This window comes from Acartia tonsa, chromosome 2, assembly GCF_053477335.1.
Source record: "Acartia tonsa isolate MP-2025a chromosome 2, ASM5347733v1, whole genome shotgun sequence".
In the NCBI taxonomy this organism is placed as follows: domain Eukaryota; kingdom Metazoa; phylum Arthropoda; class Copepoda; order Calanoida; family Acartiidae; genus Acartia; species Acartia tonsa.
In genome coordinates, this window is record NC_137261.1 from 42,903,080 (window position 1) to 42,924,471 (window position 21,392).

General features: G+C 32.4%; 2 protein-coding genes across 2 annotated transcripts; one reads left to right on the forward strand and one right to left on the reverse strand.

Moving 5' to 3' along the window:
- Positions 1 to 2,739: 2,739 nt before the first annotated feature.
- Positions 2,740 to 15,154, forward strand: LOC145311909 (ileal sodium/bile acid cotransporter-like). The gene is made up of 20 exons (XM_080150948.1): positions 2,740 to 2,892; positions 3,768 to 3,849; positions 4,301 to 4,389; positions 5,110 to 5,216; positions 5,693 to 5,717; positions 6,548 to 6,619; positions 6,769 to 6,852; positions 7,353 to 7,395; positions 8,249 to 8,337; positions 8,751 to 8,839; positions 9,961 to 10,031; positions 10,225 to 10,287; positions 10,883 to 10,926; positions 11,553 to 11,583; positions 12,235 to 12,324; positions 12,605 to 12,672; positions 13,055 to 13,144; positions 13,776 to 13,827; positions 14,401 to 14,459; positions 14,765 to 15,154. Exons 1-20 carry the CDS (start codon positions 2,844 to 2,846, stop codon positions 14,824 to 14,826), a joined length of 1,359 nt encoding a protein of 452 aa, XP_080007074.1. The 5' UTR covers positions 2,740 to 2,843; the 3' UTR covers positions 14,827 to 15,154.
- A 283-nt stretch (positions 15,155 to 15,437) lies between these two features.
- Positions 15,438 to 19,130, reverse strand: LOC145311910 (uncharacterized). The gene is made up of 3 exons (XM_080150949.1): positions 19,038 to 19,130; positions 18,494 to 18,593; positions 15,438 to 16,622 (listed from the first exon to the last, which is right to left on the reverse strand). Exons 2-3 carry the CDS (start codon positions 18,582 to 18,584, stop codon positions 15,475 to 15,477), a joined length of 1,239 nt encoding a protein of 412 aa, XP_080007075.1. The 5' UTR covers positions 18,585 to 18,593; positions 19,038 to 19,130; the 3' UTR covers positions 15,438 to 15,474.
- Between the last annotated feature and the right edge of the window lie 2,262 nt (positions 19,131 to 21,392).

Consider the following 21,392-nt stretch of genomic DNA (forward strand, 5'->3'; position numbering starts at 1 on the left):
TATTTATAGTGAATCTACGCTATTAAAACTCCAGCTGTTTTGTCGGGATACCTAAAGTTAAATATTTATCAAAAAGCCATAGAACTCTATGATATGTTTCAGTCGAAATTTATCCGCCCTACAGCAAACACATCAAAAAAGGGTCCGTGTTAGTGTAACAGCATCAGATATGTCCGACGTATGACAATCACTTTCAGTTGTAAGTTGTGTGGTTATAATACATGTCCAGTAAGATCTTGTGAACATCAGGACCGATCGTCCCACAATTGACAGATAAGTTTAGTATTTGTTCATAGCAGTTAGGCCTTTCAGATAAGGGTAGTTAATTAAAAGGATTGATTGAATAGAATACAATTCAAAGAGGTAGAGGAGATTGGGCTATAAGTTGTGACTCGTTCTCTCACTCGTGGGTTTCAAACCTTTTTCAAAATCTTGATTGGTTGGTACAAATTGTCTCTAACTTGTTGAGTTTCACTTTTATAATGTCATCCTTATGAGATTTTTTTTAAATTTAGATTTTTAAAATTTTTAAAAATATTTGGGGTGAAGGGATGCTGCCCCCTGGGCCCTCCCCCTTCCACATTTTTCATTTCATTTTTCAATTTTTTTTTGGTGGGGGGGTTTCTTGGAAGTGTGGTGGTACCCTCCCCCAAAATAGTTATAAATCTTCCTGGGACCTATGAGAAGCTACCCTGTTAAGGAGAACCCGATCGGTTCAGCAGTTATCGAGGTCCTTTGGTACAAACAAACAAATAGACAGACAGACATCATTCTACTTTGTATTATAGAAGTAGTGAAGCTTTTTTGATGAACTTTAAGATCTCGCCAACCGATTGAGCTCTAAATTTTAGAGAAGCTTTACATAAGACCAGAATGATTTAAGCCAAATTAATTAAAGTATTGGGATGGTTTTAGGCTATTTTACTGCTCCTTTAATAGACATTAGATTTTAGGTTACTTATGGAAACCACTAGATAGGCTGTTAACATAGATTGAGTGAATCAAAATTTGAACTGTAGTGTGTCAACACCATGCTTTTAGTTTCACAGGGAAGTACATCGTTTTAGAGTTATAATTCCATTCAAATGCGGATCAATAATTTTTGATGGATTTTTCCAGTACTATTTTATATTCAAATAATTACTATTCTGGAAGGTGGCACATAATTTAAAAAAAATCCTTTTTAGCTTAAATTAAAATTAATGTTACCGCCATTACACTGTTAAAAACAACGATACCGATGGAAAACATTGAGTGTAAAATAAATTTTTTTTCTTCTTTGTCCTAACTTATAAATTTTGTACTTTTTCTAAAGCATGAAGGCTTAGTTTTTCTATCTATCTTAGAAAATACGCAATAGACCTAATAGCATTTAATTTTATTTATTTATTCAAGTGTATGAAAAAAAGTTAAAAAATAAGAAATTGCATATCAGACTTTATCTTAGCTATATTAATTTATGGCATTTACTCAAACTGTGAACATGCACATTTGTTGCTGGGAAGGTTATACATTCAAGTCTTAGATCACTAATTGTTTATTTAATTCATGACTAAAATATTATGTTAATGAAAATGTAATGACCCAAAAACATTTATCCAATCATAAAAATATGTATACAACCTTTCAAAAGAATAAATTGCCACTTATAAGCATCCAAATAGCAAGGTAGTAAGGTCATTGTTAAGAGTTGATTTGATGCTAATAGTGTATTATACAAAAAATGTTAAAAACTATGCATACTTCATTGCTACTTCACTTCTAAAGATCTGTTTTGATAATACAGAAGAAAAGCATTGGCCATAAAACAGTTAAATAATCATTAAAATTAAGTTTTGTTTATAACCCAATTTTACCAAAAAATTGTGTTTATCAAAAACTAGCAATATCAAAATAATTTCTTTGATAATTCTGTGTAAACGTGCTCTGTTTTGGCAATTTTTTACTAACCTACGTACAAATGGACAGATAAACAACTTACTTATATTCTACTCAAACTATGGACTATTGTAATAGGTCAGTTGTATTTTCCCCTTCAAAGCATTCGGATTATATATGCCTGAACTGACATTGGCTTACACAACCTAAACTTTTTTATAAATAAATTACGTGGTAGTTTCTCAAGAAAGCTTGTATTTTGTATGTACTATTATAGTACAATATTAGGTTTAAATACTTAATATTTCAATTAATTTTGTAAGTTTTGGGGCTTTTTGAACCCTCAGACTAGTAAAACCACTTTTGGGATTAGATACCGCGCGTACAACCATCACATGCGCTAGCACACACACCAACACGCAACCACACACAAAATTTGTACACCTACAAAAAGATTTCTTTTGGTTTTAGTTACTTTTTAGCCCGAGAAGGTTCTACCGTGCAAAATTTTGTCTGGCAATTTCTTCCTTTATATTGTTTAGATAAATCTAAAATTTCTTCAAGTTATATATAGAAAAAGGGTAAGGGTTTCAATGGTCTACAGGCACTTTAAGTGAAAGCACCTGTGTATTAGCTTATAGTACCACTGGTATACATATAACGTTATATCCGTGAGACGTATAATTTTTCTTCTTATTTATAAACGGATTTAAAATTGATATTACATTAATTGGTTCATAGCAGAATAGATTCCAACTTTACTGGATAAAATGTTTAAACGTTTTTTAATTTATTGACAAAAACTACTTTTAAACATTGAAAATAAGAACTTGGGTAATAGATAAGAGCTATGCCTCGAACATTTTATTTTGTGATTAGTTTTTAGTATACAATTAGTTATTCAGTTATTGTTTATAGGTTTAAATATTTTTTAGATGGTTTGACAGATTAAATTTCTTAAAAAAATGTTTTCAAAAATATTTACATTTTTGTATCTTGCTCAACAATTTTCAGGTTATTTTTTTTTTAAAGATTTGTGTTGCATAGCAACTCTATAACGAAATCTTTGCAGCTTTGTTTACTGTTTATTTTTCTAGGAAAATAGGGATAGCTGTCACAGCTTTTGGCCTACCTATTCTATTGACGTCATAGTAGAGGAAAGAGAAAGGGAAGTGGGAAAGAAAACCCCTGGAAAAGAGATGGGATATAGGGTATTTCCTGACGTCAAAAGAAAAGCAAAAAGCAGTCACATCTATCCCCATCTTGCTAGGGCACCATAGACAGCTACAATTACAAATATGTCTTTCTTTACGTATATTAAATTGGAGGAAGCTCTTTATAGTGCCTATAATCAAACATCCCAAATGTCACTATGGACTATTCTAATGTGACGGCATTCCGGATACTACGTCCAAAAGGTTTTGAATTCATCCCGCTTTTTTAGGCACTATAAAGAGCTTCTTTAAATTGCGTTATGCTACTTGTAAATTATAAAATTTATTTTCTGGAAATATAATTTCACTCCATATTTTTTTTGTATTGCTGTGCAATTTTTCGTTATATTGTTCTTGTTATAAATAGGAAACCTACTCTAGAACTAGTGTATGTCAGATCTACCTCCTTACTGCAAACTTCTGTTTAACTTTAATAACTATATCTTTCTTGCTTTTTTGATGTACTTAATAGATGCATTTCTTAATATTTAAACTATTTTAAATCGATAATTTTTCTATCATGTCTGTCAAAAAGTTATACAATGGTCACAAAACAAATGTCAATTATTATGTAATTTTTCCTGATTTATGTCTATACTCTACTGTTCTTTCAACTCTATTTTTGCTGGATATTGCTGCGCTACTTATGGCCATAATTGTTCTTATCAATTTTAGTATTAAACGGCTGTGGACTGGTTAAATTTTCAAATGATTCCTACTTTTTCCATATTCAGGAAAATTTTACTATCTCATTAAGGTATGTATCCTTCTATATTACTTTTAACTGTCTGTTCCAGTAAGATCTTTCAAACAGCTAGGACGAAAGTTTAACTAGTTTTCAATAAGTTGGTTATTGGTTTAGGTTAGATTTATAAAATAACCTCCCTACCCTTAAAAAAAGATTTGTCTTCTTTAGGGGCATTCCCACGCCACCTTTTCGTTTATTTCATAATACCTGATTGTAATAGGAATCAAAAGTCTTTCATAAGTCATAAGTTATTTTTAAATAATTTTAGTAACAAATAATCTTAAAATCCACACTCGTGTAATTGTTATAAAAAATAAATAAGTAAGGGGACATTCTAATAGTCAATAATTTTAAAAAAAACTTTAGTTTTTTTCCGTTGAATGGACGGATTTGCACGCCAAAATTGTGAAAATACTTCGCTTTTTGGAGCGTAGCTAGTATTTGATTAAACTATTTTCAGTGTAACAAATATAAGTTCTCCCTTCATCCTGGAACTACGTCCGTCTTGGGATCAAGTTCAGTTTTCACAAAATAACATTCAAATCACAGGTTTGCAGATAGATAGATAGGTAGATAAACACTAGAAAGATAGATAAATATACTTATAGAATGTTTATTTTTAAAGACAGTTTTTAAAAGTATTAAAAGCTTTGGAAAAAGAGTATTTTAAGGTATTATTTGTTAAAAACCATATAATATTTTAGGCATATAGTATTATATAAACAGATCATAGAGAAAAAAATAAAAGAGAGGAATCGAAGCAACTAGAAGACGAAAATAAACAGTGTGCCTAGAGGCCTACTCAGCGCTGTTGCCGCGCTAAAATTTATTGCTATTCCACTACTTTTCAAATAGGAGGATTAAAAATAATCAAAAAAAATATTCTTATACTTTTTACTATTTCCATATTTAGGGCAAGACTATTAGATTAGATATTTTCATTTTAATGTTTTAATTAAAAATTACATAGAATTTTATTTTTATTTTAAAAAATTTGTGCATGAAAGATGAATCCTTCCATTTCTAAAAAGGGGGAAATCTTTTTCATAATGAACATTTAGCTGATTCTGACCGCCCACGGCTATTTGCTAAATATCGCTTTTCTTTTTATTCACATTATTATTTATGATTGACATACAAAAAGCCCTGGGCGGCTTTTGATTTTCGTCTGCTAAATTTTCTTTACAAATTTAGGGATGTGGAAGTAGTATTTTACCATGAAAAGGGGGTGAGTATTCATCCTCTTATCCTTTTTTCTTATGTACTTAGATGATCGAGAGATAGACATAGAGATTACAGTAGATATCCAATACATCTACCAACTTGAAGCTTTATGTTTGGATGGTTCAAAAGAGGAAACAGTATTAGCTACCACAAGGAATAATTCTAAGCTGTATTTGCTTGCAATAAAAAGTTTAAGTTTAAAAGCGAAGCTTTTCTGGGAATAGGTGTTGTCCGTCAGATGATGCTGTGAGTATTGGTGCAAAAAAATATGACGTAACAAAAAAATTAACCAATGAGAGGCCACTATAAATTTTACCATTGGTCAATAACTGCCTCTCATTGGCTAATTTTTTTTGTTACGTCATATTTTTTGCACCAATACTCACAGCATCCCGTCAGATTATTTATTATCGTTAATTTAGTTTTGATTATTTTTTAAACTAATGCCTTTGTTTCATCTTCAAATATTATTATTATATGTCGAAAATTTAATCAAAAAGAAACTTTTAGAAATAGTTTTTAAGTTGTTATTTGCCCTTTTATACTTTTAAACTTGATTAGATACTCAGACTACTTTTTGCGTTTAAAAAATCAGAGACAAAAATAACTTATGAATTATCAAATTTTTAGTTTGATAGTAGCAAGACCCGACAAGGAACAGTTTTTTAAAATAAATTATTCAAAATTACGGGTATAGTACTTTTCGTAGCAACGCTCCTTAAGGGGCGATTCTACTTTTTTTCACAGAGCTTTTCTCCTATTTTTAGCCACTGCGGGGGGCTCTAACCCTGCGGGGCTAGTTGCCTAACCCTGTGGGGGCAATCATCTAACCCAATGTAACCTAACCTAACCTAAAATAACCTCTCAAAAGTAATTTTAAAACTACGACGAATCGCCCCTTAAGGGGCGTTGCCACGAAAGGGACTATTCCCAAAATTACAGTAGTATATGGTATCCCTTTTTACCTAATAATTTTAAAAGTCCAGGTTTTTATTGACAAAGCCTATTATGTTTTTTTAGACCAAGCTGAAGTAGAAACGTCGGGCATTAAACCAAAGACGTCAAATACTTTTTATGGAGGGGGGGTGGGGTGAAGGTATAAAACCTTATTTGGAGGGAGGTGTTGCATTTATTGCTGAGAAGGTGATTTGCACAAGAATTGCGTCTAGGTTCTGGGGTTAAAAAGTGGCCTTTGTAAGCCTATCATAAATTGTGATTTAAGTTTGTAATATAATAGTTTTAGTAAAGTTAAAACAACCTAAGAAATATACATGGATTTTGGATGGCTCCTGTGGCCACTAAAATAGTGTAATCCATAAAAATAATCCATTTCATAAAGAATATAGATATTAAGAATACAAAACAATTCGTTACAGAATAGCATGCATACAGACGTGCACATGCACATGGATATAATTTAATATTACTTTGCACGTTAAATATAAAAAAGAAGGAATAAAAATTACAAAAAAACTGACTGTATAGGAACAATCACTACAAATAAAATTTGGATATTTTATGAATGTTTTCTTGGTATTTGTTATGTTCTGCTTAGGTTAGTATCATCCTTGTTTAAAATACAGCTTTAGATTTAAATAGATTTTTTTATCTTAAAAATTTAGTTTCAAATTAAGTATTATTATGACTTCGTAATTTTTCATAGATTTTTATTGACTAGATTTATGTAATTTTATATGATTTTAGGAACAAATTTGGATCACAAAATAATCTTCAGTTACATGAAAAGGCCCATAGGTCCTGTTATAGGAATATTGTCTCAGTTTATAGGTAATCATTGTATAATAGGAGGTCTATGAGTCTATCTGTCTGATAGATATAATAATAAGAAGATAGTTAGATTACAAATAGATCAATAGTTCTACTAAGAATTATTGGGTATAGTACCTTTCGTGGCAACGCACCTTGAGGGGCGATTCTTCGTATTTTTACAGTAGCTTTTTTCCTATTTCTAGCCCCTGCGGGGGACTATAACCCTGTGGGGCAATCACCTAAACCAATATAACCTAACCTAACCTAAAATAACCTATAAAAAGCCATTTTAAAAATACGACGAATCGCTCCTTAATTATTTCCTAAGTTATTGTTAAGGGTGATAAAAGGGAGCTAGGCTAGAGAGACACACAGATAGAACTATGTACATAAAGATGAATTGATAGACCAACAGTTTAATAGATTCATTCAATTTGATATTTATTAAAAATGCATTATAAATAAATCATCAATTAAATTCCTAATATTTATAATGTTAATTCTTATAATTTTTTTAGGCATGCCCTTGGCCTCTTATCTAATTGGTTATATATTTCTAAGGTTATTCATTTTATATCTTTAATATCTATGTCTGACTGTCTGTCCGTCCATCTGTATATTCTCCAGTCAAAAGCGGGAATATTGACTTCTCGGAAACATTATAATTCTATAGGGGAAATGAAATCTACTCAGTAATTGACGAGTCATTTCTTCCATAATATTTTGCTGACCATTGAGTCAGAGAGATTGTGGACAATGGGCTGTTTATTACACTAGTCATCAAAGTTTTTATAACACCATTTCTATTCGTTGGCTTAACAACTTTAGTGAATTTTAATTGGTTGATTCATAAAGTTGAGGGTTCAAACGTTTCAACAACCAATTTTGAACTAAAGAAGTAGTAATTTTGTGTATCATCATTGGAAATGTACCTCAATTTCTCGTCAATTGTCTTATCCCTTTCGACCCCTGCCATTGAGTACATAGTAAATAACAAATGTCGTTTGTTTGTCGATCTGTGATTGAATATCAACTTTGTATACATGGAATTTGTTTCTTTCTCCTCTATAATATTTATGTCGTCATCCTTGTTCAAATCAAAATACTAGTACTTAATGTCTTAATGTGTCATAATGCAGACATAAAACAACACGTGAACTAAGAAATATGTCAGAGATTCATAAGATTGTCTTTAAGTAGTAATCTTATCAACCATGAATACTTTAATCTACTGTTATATAGTCGATATAAAACAAGTATCATGCTGTAATGTTATGCTAATATTATGTCCGCTGTAAAGCCGAGATAAACATTATTAAGATAATGCTACCAGTTTTGACCAGTTTCCTAAAAAAAAATTTTTTTCTTTTTGGTGCTGTGCTAGGTACTTATTGATAAACTTGTGCTTGTGTAGGGATCAAGAGTACGCCAGGTTTGGTCTGCTGCTGGTAGGCTGCAGTCCTGGTGGCACTGCCTCCAACTTCTGGACAATTTTCTTTCAAGGTATAACAGGTTACATGAATAGGCGCTTTCCCTCAAGGTGCCTAGCGATCATAGATATTCCCTCCATTCCTAATTTCCCTACACATGCGGTGCCCTTGCCTTGTGGGGCTACACTATACCCAATATAACAAAACCTGAGGTAAAACAATCCAACATTAAAAACTACTTCAACCCCCCTTATCCACCCTATTTTCAATTTATCTTAAAATAAGGAGGGCTTCTGTTTTAACTAGGCACTTTCTTTCTTCCCCAAATAATTATGTTATAAAATAGAGACTTTTAAATTAAATCTATTTTGTGAAGATAATTGATCTTTTGCCCAATTATAACAGAGATCTTAGGAATTTCACAAAACCTGCGTGACACACATTCAACTAATTAAAAACTTAAATTTGATATGTGATGTGATTAAGGTGATCTAAATCTGTCTGTGACAATGACTTTCTGTAGCTCTGTGGCCAGTCTGGGGCTTTCTACACTATGGATCTGGGCCTTGGGATCTGTGAGTAGATAGATAGATAGATAGATAGAAAGACTGATAGTTATGTGGCAAGTCTGGGCCTTTCTACATTATGGATCTGGGTCTTGGGATCTGTGAGTAGATAGATAGATAGAGAGATAGACTGATAGTTATGTGGCAAGTATGGATCTTTCTACACTATGGATCTGGGCCTTGGGATCTGTGAGTAGATAGATAGATAGATAGATAGATAGAAAGACTGATAGCTCTATGGCCAGTCTGGGGCTTTCTACACTATGGATCTGGGCCTTGGGATCTGTGAGTAAATAGATAGATAGAAAGACTGATAGTTATGTGGCAAGTATGGGTCTTTCTAAACTATAAATCTGGTCTTTTGGATTTGTGAGTAGATAGATAGATAGATAGATAGATAGACTGATAGTTATGTGGCAAGTCTGGGGCTTTCTACACTATGGGGGCCTTGGGATCTGTGAGTAGATAGATAGATAGAGAGATAGACTGATAGTTATGTGGCAAGTATGGGTCTTTCTACACTATGGATCTTGGCCTTGGGATCTGTGAGTAGATAGATAGATAGAGAGATAGACTGATAGTTATGTGGCAAGTATGGATCTTTCTACACTATGGATCTGGGCCTTGGGATCTGTGAGGAGATAGATAGATAGATAGAAAGAAAGACTGGTAGTTATGTGGCAAGTCTGGGGCTTTCTACACTATGGATCTGGGCCTTGGGATCTGTGAATAGATAGATAGATAGTTATGTGGCAAGTCTGGGGCTTTCTACACTATAAATCTGGTCTTTTGGATTTGTGAATAGATTGATAGATAGTTATGTGGCAAGTATGGGTCGTTCTACTCTATGGATCAGGGCAATGGGATCTGTTAGTAGATAGAGAAAGCTAGGTAAATATTTATTTATGATATAAATTTATGCAGATAAATAATGATTATTAGATTCTAATGATATATTAGTGTACTTATTTAATATTTACATCGAAAGTTATTAGTTAATTATTCTATAGCCTAGCGATTACTATGGATAAATGTATATTGATTGGGTAATTATCTATCTATCAAGATATATCTATCAATCCATTGAATTATCTTTATACGTATAATTAATTATGTTCATATGTTTTCAGCAATTTTTGAACAATAATTCCAGCATCGCAAATCACATTCCATACTCAAAAATATTTATCTCAATCCTAAGGTAATTTTTTGAAAGCGAAGTTTTTCATTTATCAGTAAGAGCCTGTCCGTAGCAGATTTTGTTTGACTTTGCTTTTATGGAAGTTGACATCCTTGTTTTAGGAGATTTACATAAATATGTTTTTCAATAGCAAAGCTTAAGATAAAATATTTTTTACAATCTTAAAATTTATTGAAAATTTTATTTTATTTAGTTTGGTTTTTCCTGTAAGCCTGGGAATGTTATTCAAATACAAGAAACCTGAAATAGCAACAAAGTAAGTAATAACTAAGTTCACTAGATACAGAGTAGCTTCGCTTTTAGTTACTATGGACCTTGTCCCAACTTCTAGCGTATTAGTATCAAAAAAGGTATTTTTTAAAAAGAGGATTGTCTTATATGAATTTTTCTTAAAAGAGTTCACCTGCCCTTATTCAAAAAATGCTAAAAATCTCTTTTATACGTACTAGTTGCTCCTCCCCTTGAATCTAGGGGAGGACAGGGGAGGACAGGGGAGGTCAGGAAAATAGCCTCAAACAGTCAATAGACATTTATAAGGGTTCCCTGAAAAATAAAACCAATTCGAACCTGAATTTTGCGAAATCTTTAGCTTCAGATGAAAAAATATAGTTATTGTATATCAAAAGTTAATAGCAAATGCTCCCGAGTCTTAAGAGCATCATCTTACAGTTTAAAATAAAAATAGCTAAAACCTTCCAAGGAAAAAAAACTTCCCAGAAATGAAATACTAAATCGATTCGAACGTTAACCAGTTCTTAACGGATAATAGAAAAAAGCTTCACTACTTTTTATTACAGGATTAAAGTTTTTAGTAAAGTCAAAATGTAAGCCTTATTTTTTTCCTATTTTAGGTTGTGGAAATATGGACGACCTGTTTGCCTTGTTTTCGTTCTAGGCAAATCATCTTATTTAAGACTGTAGGAGCGAATCTACTCCTTACACTGAGTCTGTCTGTACATCCTTTAAATATGTCTTACTATCAGTAACGCTCTATTAGAAGCACCTTTAAATGAATTTGGATAAGCCTGACACACAAAAAAATTTATTTATTTCAGAGGAGATATTTCTTGGAAAATGTAAAATTTCTTGAGTGTGTGGGGACACCCTACAATCTACAAGCCCATGAATTTTAAATCTTGTTGTAAGCTTATTACATACACAATTAACCTTGTTAATCCAGAGCTGGACCTTTAAATGTGTAGCGGTTGCCGTTGCCGCTGCCAGAGGTAAAGTCACTAACCTAATAGCGATCTTCAAATCAAATTGGCTAAGCGTGGCCACGGCAATATATGCGATCTTTAAATCACAACCACGTAAACACTTCAAACATTTAAAAATCCATGTTTTATTGGCAGCACTGGCAGTGGCAACGGCTTCGGAAACGACTACGGCTACGGTAACGGCAACGGCTACACATTTAAAGATCCAGCTCTAAATTTACTGGCTTGTTGTGACTGTGCATTGCAACATTTGGGCATAATTATCTCTGTTGAAAAAAAATAAGATAATATTATTTTTCAGTTTCACTATCATTTGGAATATATATAAACAGGTAAATTAAAAAAAAAACATTTTAAATATTTGCCCTGTTAACTCTTTTTAAAAAAGAACAAATCAAAAAGACTCATATTAAACCCTGAGAAGAAGAGCCCAATCAATTTAGCAGATAACCAGATCTTAAGCTTCTGACGGACGGACAGACAGACATCGTTGTAAATTGTACTTTGAATTAAAGACTAGCGGCTACGCCCCTAGAAGCATCTAGGGGACCTTAAAGGGGGGGGGGAGGAAGAAGTCTACCCGCCCCTTTTTTCAATTTAAGTTCTAAGGGAAAAGTAAAATAAATTTTGGTCTAGGGCTGATTTCTCTTAATAAGGTTGGTGAAAACCTCCCCAAAAATAATTATAAACATTCCCTGTACCTATAAGAAGTTTCACTGTAAAGGAGAACCATATCGGTTCAGTTGTTGGGAAGATCCTTTACTACAGACAAAAAAAGCTTTCTATTTTTTATAATAGGATAATCAGCAAAGACGATATTGTCTAAAAAAGCACAGTAAAAATTACCTTGCAAAATCTTTTTTTTACAGTTTTGTTGACGATGATGGTCAGACAGCCAGTTGATATTTTAGAAAACTGACATAGAATATTCATTAGATATTGATTAGCATTCATTAAAATAACAAACTTATATATTCATTCAGATCTTTCTTTTCTTTGGTCGAGTATACTCATGTGATTTCTGCCATTATGCTTTCCCTGGCAGGGTTTGCTGTAGGAGCACTTAGTGCTTTGTAAGTATTATTATTCATGTGATATATTCCATATTATTTTCTTTAATAGGATTCACTTTAGTAATTTGTAAGTGTTTTATAAGAACCACCAGGAAATATAAATGTTATGTCTGATTTTATCTCTTCTATTTATGTAAATATAAGTCTGTTTGTTTTTTGAAGATTCTCTTTTAAGTAACTTATGATATGCGTCTGTCTATATGTTATTGTTATCATTTTAGTAATATGCTTTCTGTAAGCTTCGCTGTTTATGGATAATGTAATTCTTGTTTTATTTTAGTATAGGAAGATTGAACAAAGCTCAAATAATTGCTGTTTCAATAGAGACTGCTATTCAAAATCCTTCAGGTTAAAACTAATATTAAAAAAAAACTTACAAGACGTACTGCATCACACTAGAGACAGTAAAAATATTCATTATGCTATATTGCATCAATTTAATAGTAAAATAAGGGGTTATGCCTTTACCCATCAATAGTTTAAACCCAACTTAATTACATTAATTTGAGGAAAATATTTTTTTTACCCGAGTTTATAATGCATTGATCAGTTTGTATCATATAATTTTTGCACTGCAGAAAAATATTTTGCAAGTATCATTTTTGACATATTTGCACAACAGTTTGGTTAACATTCAAAATACTTTTTCTATTGATTGGACAATTTATTTTTCATGACTGACTGTTTTGTTGTCACTATACTCCTGAACTAAAATATTATTTTTATTTAGCTGCCTTTCTGATTATGCAGACAACCATAGGCTCTCCCTACAGCGATATTGGCAGTCTACCTGTTATTTCATATATAGCCTGCGCTAAAGGTAACATAGAGAGAGAAAGTGTGAAGATAAATATATAGACAGAGAAAGAGAGAGAGATAGAGAGAGTGGGAGAGAGTGAGTGAGAGAGATAAAGAATTAAAGAGAGATAGTGAGAGAGTGATTGTAGATAAAAAAAGAAAGATAGAATAAGAAAGACAAGAAAGCTAAATAGAAATCTAATTTGGGTTAAATTCAGACTAACAGACTGCTATATGTACTACTAGCGGATTCGCCCCTAGCCTCTAGGGGCTCTGCCCCAAGAAGTTTGATCAACCCATTTTTTTGGTATTTTAGATTTAAAAGAAAATTTAAAAAAAAATTTGGGGTGGAGGAGGATTTTTTTTTTTTTTGGGGGGGGGGTTAGTCGACCCCACTATTTTAATTTTAGTTTTAAGAAGAAAGTTTTTTTTTGGGGGGGTATTTTTAATTTTTTTTGGGGGGTTAGGGGTGTCCCACCCCCCAAGGAAATAGTTATAAACCTTCCCGGGACCTATGAGAAGCTACCCTGTAAAGGAGAACCCGATCGGTTCAGCGGTTAGCGAGATCCTTCACTACAAACAAACAGACACACAGACATCATTCTACTTTGTATAGATTCGTCAATATAACAATTTTCAAAATTATATTACAGGTCCACCTATGTTGCTTGCATTAATAATATTTAAAACAGTCCAATATATCAGGTAAAATATATTATAAATAATTTTTAAATGCAAATCTTTTAAATCATTTTTTTCCAATTTGAAACAAGAACAACCATTTCCACTTGGCTTGGATAGAAAAATATAGTAGGGGAGTAATGGTTTCACAGAATATATACTGTAGTGATTAGGCATCTTTAAAGAAGCATGCAATAAATACTCCGCTCTAGCTGCTGAAAGACTGCTGAAATAAGACCCAATACCTCAAGTTTGAAGCCTTCAACTTCAAAAACAAAAAGTTTCTATTTTGAGTGCTGAAAAATTTTCAAAACTTTTTTCACCTAAAATGTCATTTTAAAATGCCTAAACTTTTTGTTATTGAAGGCTTCAAATTTGAGATATTGGGACTACTTGTGGCAGTATTTCAGCAGTTAAAGCTATGTATTTTTGCATGTTTCCTTTAGGGGATGAGACAAATAAATGAGATGATGAGACGATAAATTGTATACTAACCAACTTATGATAACTAAAGTTATCCCTTTTGTGGATTATAATTATTGGTTGAAAAGTCTGTTACCTATAATTCGGAAAAACCTTTATTATTTTATATTCCAGGAGACGACGAAAGGAGACTAAAGGTACAAACGATACCTCCTTGGTTGAATCAAATCCAGGCAGGAATTTGAGATAGTAACCATGAACCAGACCTATTCTTGCTGTTGAGCTGCCTCACTAAAATCTCGGTGGGGTCTAACTTAAGGTCCGATTTCGTACAGTGCATATTTAGTTCATTGGTTATTTTCGAGTTTTATAAATATTATGTAGTTGTCTGAACAAACAAATATTGCCTAAATTTCTTAAACACTTGACTTAATAATAAGAGCTATTCTCTAGGACGGACGTAGGGACAGGCCGACCCTAAGTGTAGAATTGCTTCGATATAAAAAATACTTGTTCTCATATTCCTTACTGCACCTAGGTGACACTGTAACAAAACAAATTCAAAATGGAGGCAGAGAAAATATTGGTTATCAAAATTAAACAAGCTCAAAGATTAATAAATATAATGTTACATATTGCCAAATATCCCATGTACTAAAGTAACATGATTTAAGTCTAATCTGTATGTTTATGATTTTTAAATCTTTTTTTTGTGCTAAAATACATCCCTATACGGGGATGGGGCATTACCATCTCCCTTTAAGGCTCAAAGAGGCTTGGGACGGAGCCACTATTTTGTTTTAAGAATTATTTAAATTTTGAATCATTCTTTCTTTTGTTTAATTGTAAATTTATTTTTGGATTACAAAAAAAAATAGATTTAATCATGAAAAAAAGTCAAAACTGAAATAAAGAACATTTTAGACTACTCTTAAAACATGTAAGAAAAAAATATGTAAATCATATAAATGTGTTAAACATTAAATATATATAACTGTGATGTTTCAAAGTAAAAATAAATAAATAATGAAAATGTCTTATAGACATTCAGAATTTATAAAAGTAGCGTAGCGCAACAAGTTTTCATTGTAAAAATATTACAGAAAGAATGACAGACAGACAAGAACACTTATTTAGTAGATTTGTTATAATAAAAATAATTGTCGTATAATAATTTTAAATACATCAAGATAATGAGATTACACAATATATAGTTTGTTACATAAGTAATGCCATAAAAATATTTATTTACTTATGATTCAAATATTGATATTCATTGACAATACGTTTGTTGATATAACTATTGCACGCAGCTCTGAGATTTATGATCATATTCATAATGCTGGCTTTTCCCAATTGACCCAGCTTCAGTTGATTCCCAGCTGATGATTGGTTCAAAGAGTTGATAAGTTTTGTCAGCTTAACCTTGTGATCCCCCAGTGGTACAAGCTTTGTCCTAAGTTGAAGAGAAGTACCGGAGAAGTCACGGATGAGAAACTTAAAGGAGTGCATTGCTGTTTGAATGGAAACTTGTTGGCGCTCAAACATTGTCATCTGGATTTTGTGCTGCTGAACCGCAAACTCATTTTTTATTTTGAACAATTCATTCATCTTCTGTTTGTGCTGCTCATCTAATTCTTCTGCTTTTAATTTGAACTGTTTAAATTCATTGTCAATTTCTTCCATCTTGGCTTTTGCTTTTTCCATTGTTTTTGCAATATCATCCAGATTTGAATAGCCTGATGCAAGAAAGTTTGCACCAAAGGCAATACCAGTGGTAGCTCCTATGATTGCCAGAATACCTCCAATCATTGAGATGGGATCTAGTCGCTTTCTTCGTATGTGTCCATATTCAGCTTTCTTCAACTCCCACTCTTTCTGAACTTTTGAACTTTGATTCTCCAGCACAGTTTCAAGGCTTTGCAGGTGATTGCTAACTGCTTTAAGAAGATCATTTATCTGCGCCATGTTTTTCTCTGCTTTGGGAAGAACATCATTGGTATCCTTTACAATGGTAAGCATTAATTTGGCTGCTACTTGAAAACCATAAGTTCCTTTGTCAGGTAGTTCACCTATGACGTTTACGGTTTTTTCAAGACTACCAATACGGTTGATTGTACCAAAGACATAAGACCTGAGTAACAATTGTGTTGCAATTAGCTGTTTTCTTATTGTTGACAACTTTTCTACCATCAGAGGATAAGAAGGAGCATCCTTGGTGTCAAGTCCTGCAGCTTCAATATTTAGTGCCCGTATTCTCTGGTTTAGATCATTTACTTTGGGGAGGACATCAATATTCTTAAGGCTTTGGAAAATTTTGTGCACATCTTTGCCAGCATTTACCAGAGCATCAATGACATCTTGAGCTTTGCCTGTATAGCCGCTACTGGTACCATCTAGAATATTGCCCATAATATAAATACTGTAAAATGAAGCAGCTCATAGTGTCTAATAAAAATGATGTTATACAATACTATTGACCTATATTTATATACATTTATATTGAAGAATGGTAAAATGTATTCTGGCCTATCATTGGTCATTTGTATTGTAGACGTCATTTTTAAATAGGAACTATAAGCTGTTTCTTGTAAAATGAGGGAAAAAAATTGTGTCAATAACCAGCACCAACTAGTGGAGAGAAACAGTGACATCCAAGGGGGGGATAAAGTTGTGATACCCAACCCCCATCCTTCCAAAACGAGCGTTCTCCAAAGTTTTTAGTAGCGAAGCTACTCTATAATTTGAAATGTCCGTCTGTCCGTCTGTCCGTATGTCCGTCTGTCCGTCTGTCCGTATGTCCGTCTGTCCGTCTGTCCGTATGTCCGTCTTAGTTTGGGGGAAACGTGATTTTCTCGGCTCCTATGAAAGATAAAAGGCTGAAATTTTTTGACAACATTCCCATTATCAAGGAGCACAATTAACTATAAAACATCAATGTCGATAGGACCGCTTTTTAGCAGGTTTTAGGCTATTTTTGTATTTTTCACATTTTTCTCCATATCTTTGGTGTTTATGGTCCGATTTCCAAAATTTTTTCAGTTATAGAATCAAAATTAAATTTCCTGTCGTTTCAAGAAAACAACTATGACGGTCAGACTGCCTTTAAGCAGGTTTTAGGCTATTTTTATTTTTAACATTTTTCTCCATATGGCCCAATTTCCAAAGTTTTTCAGTTATAGATATCAAGATTAAATTTCCTTTCGTTTCAAGAACACATCAATGGCGGTCAGACTGCCTTTTTGCAGGTTTTTGGCTATTTTTATATTTTTCACATTTTTCTTCATATCTTTGGTGTTTATGGTCCTTTTTTTTAAATTTTTGTAGTTATAAATATCAAAATTAAATTTCCCGTTGTTTTGAGCATCCAGTATGTAATTTACTTTGACCGTCAGTCTGTTAGTCATAGTACTGAAATATAAATAAATATTAAGAAAATAACAAATGTTGAAAAGGTTTCGTGATTTTTTCCTAATATGCATGCTTTTGTCAACTAATATCTAAATTCTTATTTAATTGTTTATGCTTCGCTACTTATGGATGTTGTCATCCTTGTTTTTTAATATTTAAGATATTTTACTTCCCCTCCCCACACACAAACTTGGATGACCCCTTTCATTCAAATTTTAAAACACCTTCAAATTAAAATTGGACGTGCTTTATTTTTAGAAGCAAAGCTTTTCTATAATTAGTGTCCATACGTCCGTCCGTCTTTAACGGGTAACTTTTTTCCGTTAATTTAGGCATGCCCTATCAATTTCAAACTTTGCATGGTGATTCCTGTAGTAGTTAGGTACAATTTAGAAAGTGTAGCAACTCTTTAATAGTTAACAGCGAGAAAATTTTAAACTTTATTTAACAACAGATTTTAATGTGATATAATTATCCGATTGATCTAAATTTTTGGAATACTGACTCTTAGGACAATAAAGTACAATGTTTTGAGCGAAACATCTCTATAATCATGTCCTAAAAATGTAAGTATGTCATTAAACCTGTATTTAGCAGTTTTGCAACAAATTTATTTAAAATTATGTTCATATTCTGATTATTCAGTTTTGACACTCTATAAGTGTTAATGTTAGTTTGTCCTTACGTTTCAGAGCTTCGCTTTTATGGGTGTTGTCATCCTTGTTCAATAGCAAATACACAGACATATTAACCTTATTCTTACAACGGTATTAGCATGCTTAAGTTGACAAAATTAGCTATCCGTTAAAAGACATACTGACGAACTGTTAAAAAAATCTTACTAAAACACACCAACCTTGAGAGTTTTGTCCTAATGTAAGATTGGAGGGCAGTACAAAGAGTAACAGAAAAATCATCAGAGGTCCACACCCTATTCTTGAATCCATATTCAATACCTAAAAATCAATAATTGTTATTTCTACGGAGGGAAAAAACAATGCATTTTGAATTACACTTCTCGCCATAGTTGGAGACTGTTGATTGCTAAATCTTGATTTGATTGTAAAATCTTTTCTACCGATAGTTTTAATATAGCAAGGGGTAATTTCTTAACTATAATTGAAGGTAATGCAATTTATATTGTCCCTTAAGTGTTTAAAGGACTTAAAGGAAAGCTAATGCTTTGAATAATAATAAGGACGAACTGGACGCATAGGTCCAACATTATCTAAACTCTCTAAAAAAATATGAAGTAAACTTTTACATACACCAAGAAATTTTTTTTGCAAAGACAGACAACCCGTAGTACAAAAATTAACAGACATCAACCAACCTTTGGGCACCATTTTTTTAGAAATAACTTCATATATAAATCAACAAAATCGAAATTTTCGAATTACCTATGATACAAATATTGTGTATCTGTTTGAATCTTGTATCTAGTTTAACTGTTTACAGTGAACTAGTATTATATATTTATTTTTTATTTTTTTAAAAACATTTATCCTATCAATTACGTTTAAAATAACACTATTAATAATAAAAAAAAATCGCGGCTGTTGCACATGATCCATATTTTTTTGGTGGGTGGTGCTATCCTCTCCAAAGAAAGTTATATCCGCAAAGGTCCTAAAAGCTTCACTGTATTGAAAGTTTTATATTGATCCAGCGGGTGGCGAGATCTTTAGGTACATGCAGATACTTACAAGCACACACATTCTACATCGTTTATATAAGGATTTTTTAAAATTGCGAATATAGCAACAGTGAAAGTGATAACTCGCTTTAATATAAATGCATATGTTTAATATTAGTACAGAATGCCTTAGCAAAATCAAGACAATTTGGAATTGGCGGTTTCCCTTAAAGTGTCTAGTCGAGCATAATACTCCACTAACCCTTAATTTAGCCAAAAAAAGAGGAAATAATTTGGGATGATGGGCGTTTATCATCAGAGGCGTACACAAGTGGGGTAATCCAACCCCCTTGCATTATTAAGGGGGGTTGAATACATCCTACACTTTTATACACCCCCTTAAAACAGAAAAAAAGTTGGGGGGAGGTTGGGAGGGGGGGGGGGGGATAAAAAAGACACAACCCCTATTAATTTAAGGTGGTGTTAAAATCCCAGGAACATTTTTTTTACTTTTAAGTGTGTTGGTGGAATTCTAGGGTCTCCCTAGCACTAAAAATACACCCTACTTGTTGTACGTAATACACCCTTTAAAGCTCACATCCCCTTGAATTTGGTTTTCCCGAGGGTGTCAAAATTTTCGGGTGGGCACCTTTGGCAAATCCCTCGTCATGTCACAGCTTTAGGTCATGGTTAGGACACCGTAGATGTAGAACCTGCATGAGTAGAACCTCTAACAGGGATAAGATATAGGGAAAAACTAAACCCCATCATCTTCAATTTATTTAAAAATGGGGTAGGGGTTCTCTATACTATGTGTTAATATATCATAAAATTTATCATCAAACTAGAAAATTCTAAGAAGCGCTTAAAAAATAATTGTGAAATAAAGCATTTTTATCATATTGTCAACATTAAGCTAAATAATAATAATGGCAAGAAAATCAATTTCCCATGTAATTCATAAAAAAACGTTGATCTTTTCTATGATACAAAGTAGAACCATGTTGGTCTGTTTGTTTGAATTGTAATATCTCGCTAACAGTTCAACCGATTGGGTTGTACTTTTCATTTGAAAATTGGATTCTAGATTAAGCGCGTGCACTCGAGTTTTGTTTAAGAAGGTTTAAGGATTTAGTTATTAGTTTTCAAACACTCCCCTCTTTTTTTCAGAGACATTTTTCCAACGAGGGGGATAACCATTTAATGATAATATGCTCCTTTACTAACATTTCTTGGCTTAAATGCAGGATACAGTAAAGGAAATAGTTTTATTACTAGGCTTTGATTATAGAGATGCCTCGCTTATATTATACAAAATTTGGTGTAAAAAGTAAAAAAATAGCATGTTTTAAATGGACAAATGGACCCTCTGGTAACGATTAAAAAGTTGCTAAAGAGTCGTACCTAATTGTTACAGGATCATCATGCAAAATTTGAAATCGATAGGATAATTCTAACATATCTAAATTACGAAAAGAGCTAACAGTTACGGATGTATGGACCAATCCTAATAATAGAAAAGCTTTGCTTTTATAATTATAGAAGATTTACTTTAAACAGTAAAAAACAGCTTCAAATGAACGTGAGGACTTTCTGGAAAAGAGTTCTCTACGTTAAACACATTTGTATCAGGAACCCCGAATAAAATTTAAACCAATAGGACAGTTCTAACATGCAACAATGAACAATTGGAGCTAACCGTTAGAGAAGTACCCTGAATTTGAAGAAAACTTCGCTTTTTATAAAAATGCTTTCTCAATAGGGGTATGTTTTGGAAAAATGTTGAATGTTATGAAATTGATTTTAAGTTCATTGTAAATGTATACTATAGCATAATTTTCAATACTAGTTATGAGAAGCATAGCTTTTCTGCATATACTTTGCGTCTTTGTGTATGTAAGTATTTAAAAATAACATTAAAAGTAAGCAAGTCACTTTTCATCCTATTATAATTTTTTCACGTTTGATTTAAGTACAATCTATAAAGCGCAGCAACTATATAATAAATACTACAAAGTCTGTACGTCATTTGTAATAAAATTGAAATTATTGGCAAAAAAATTAATGCAATTATGCAATATAGCCGGAATAAATTGTTGAAATTACGCGGCAACATAAT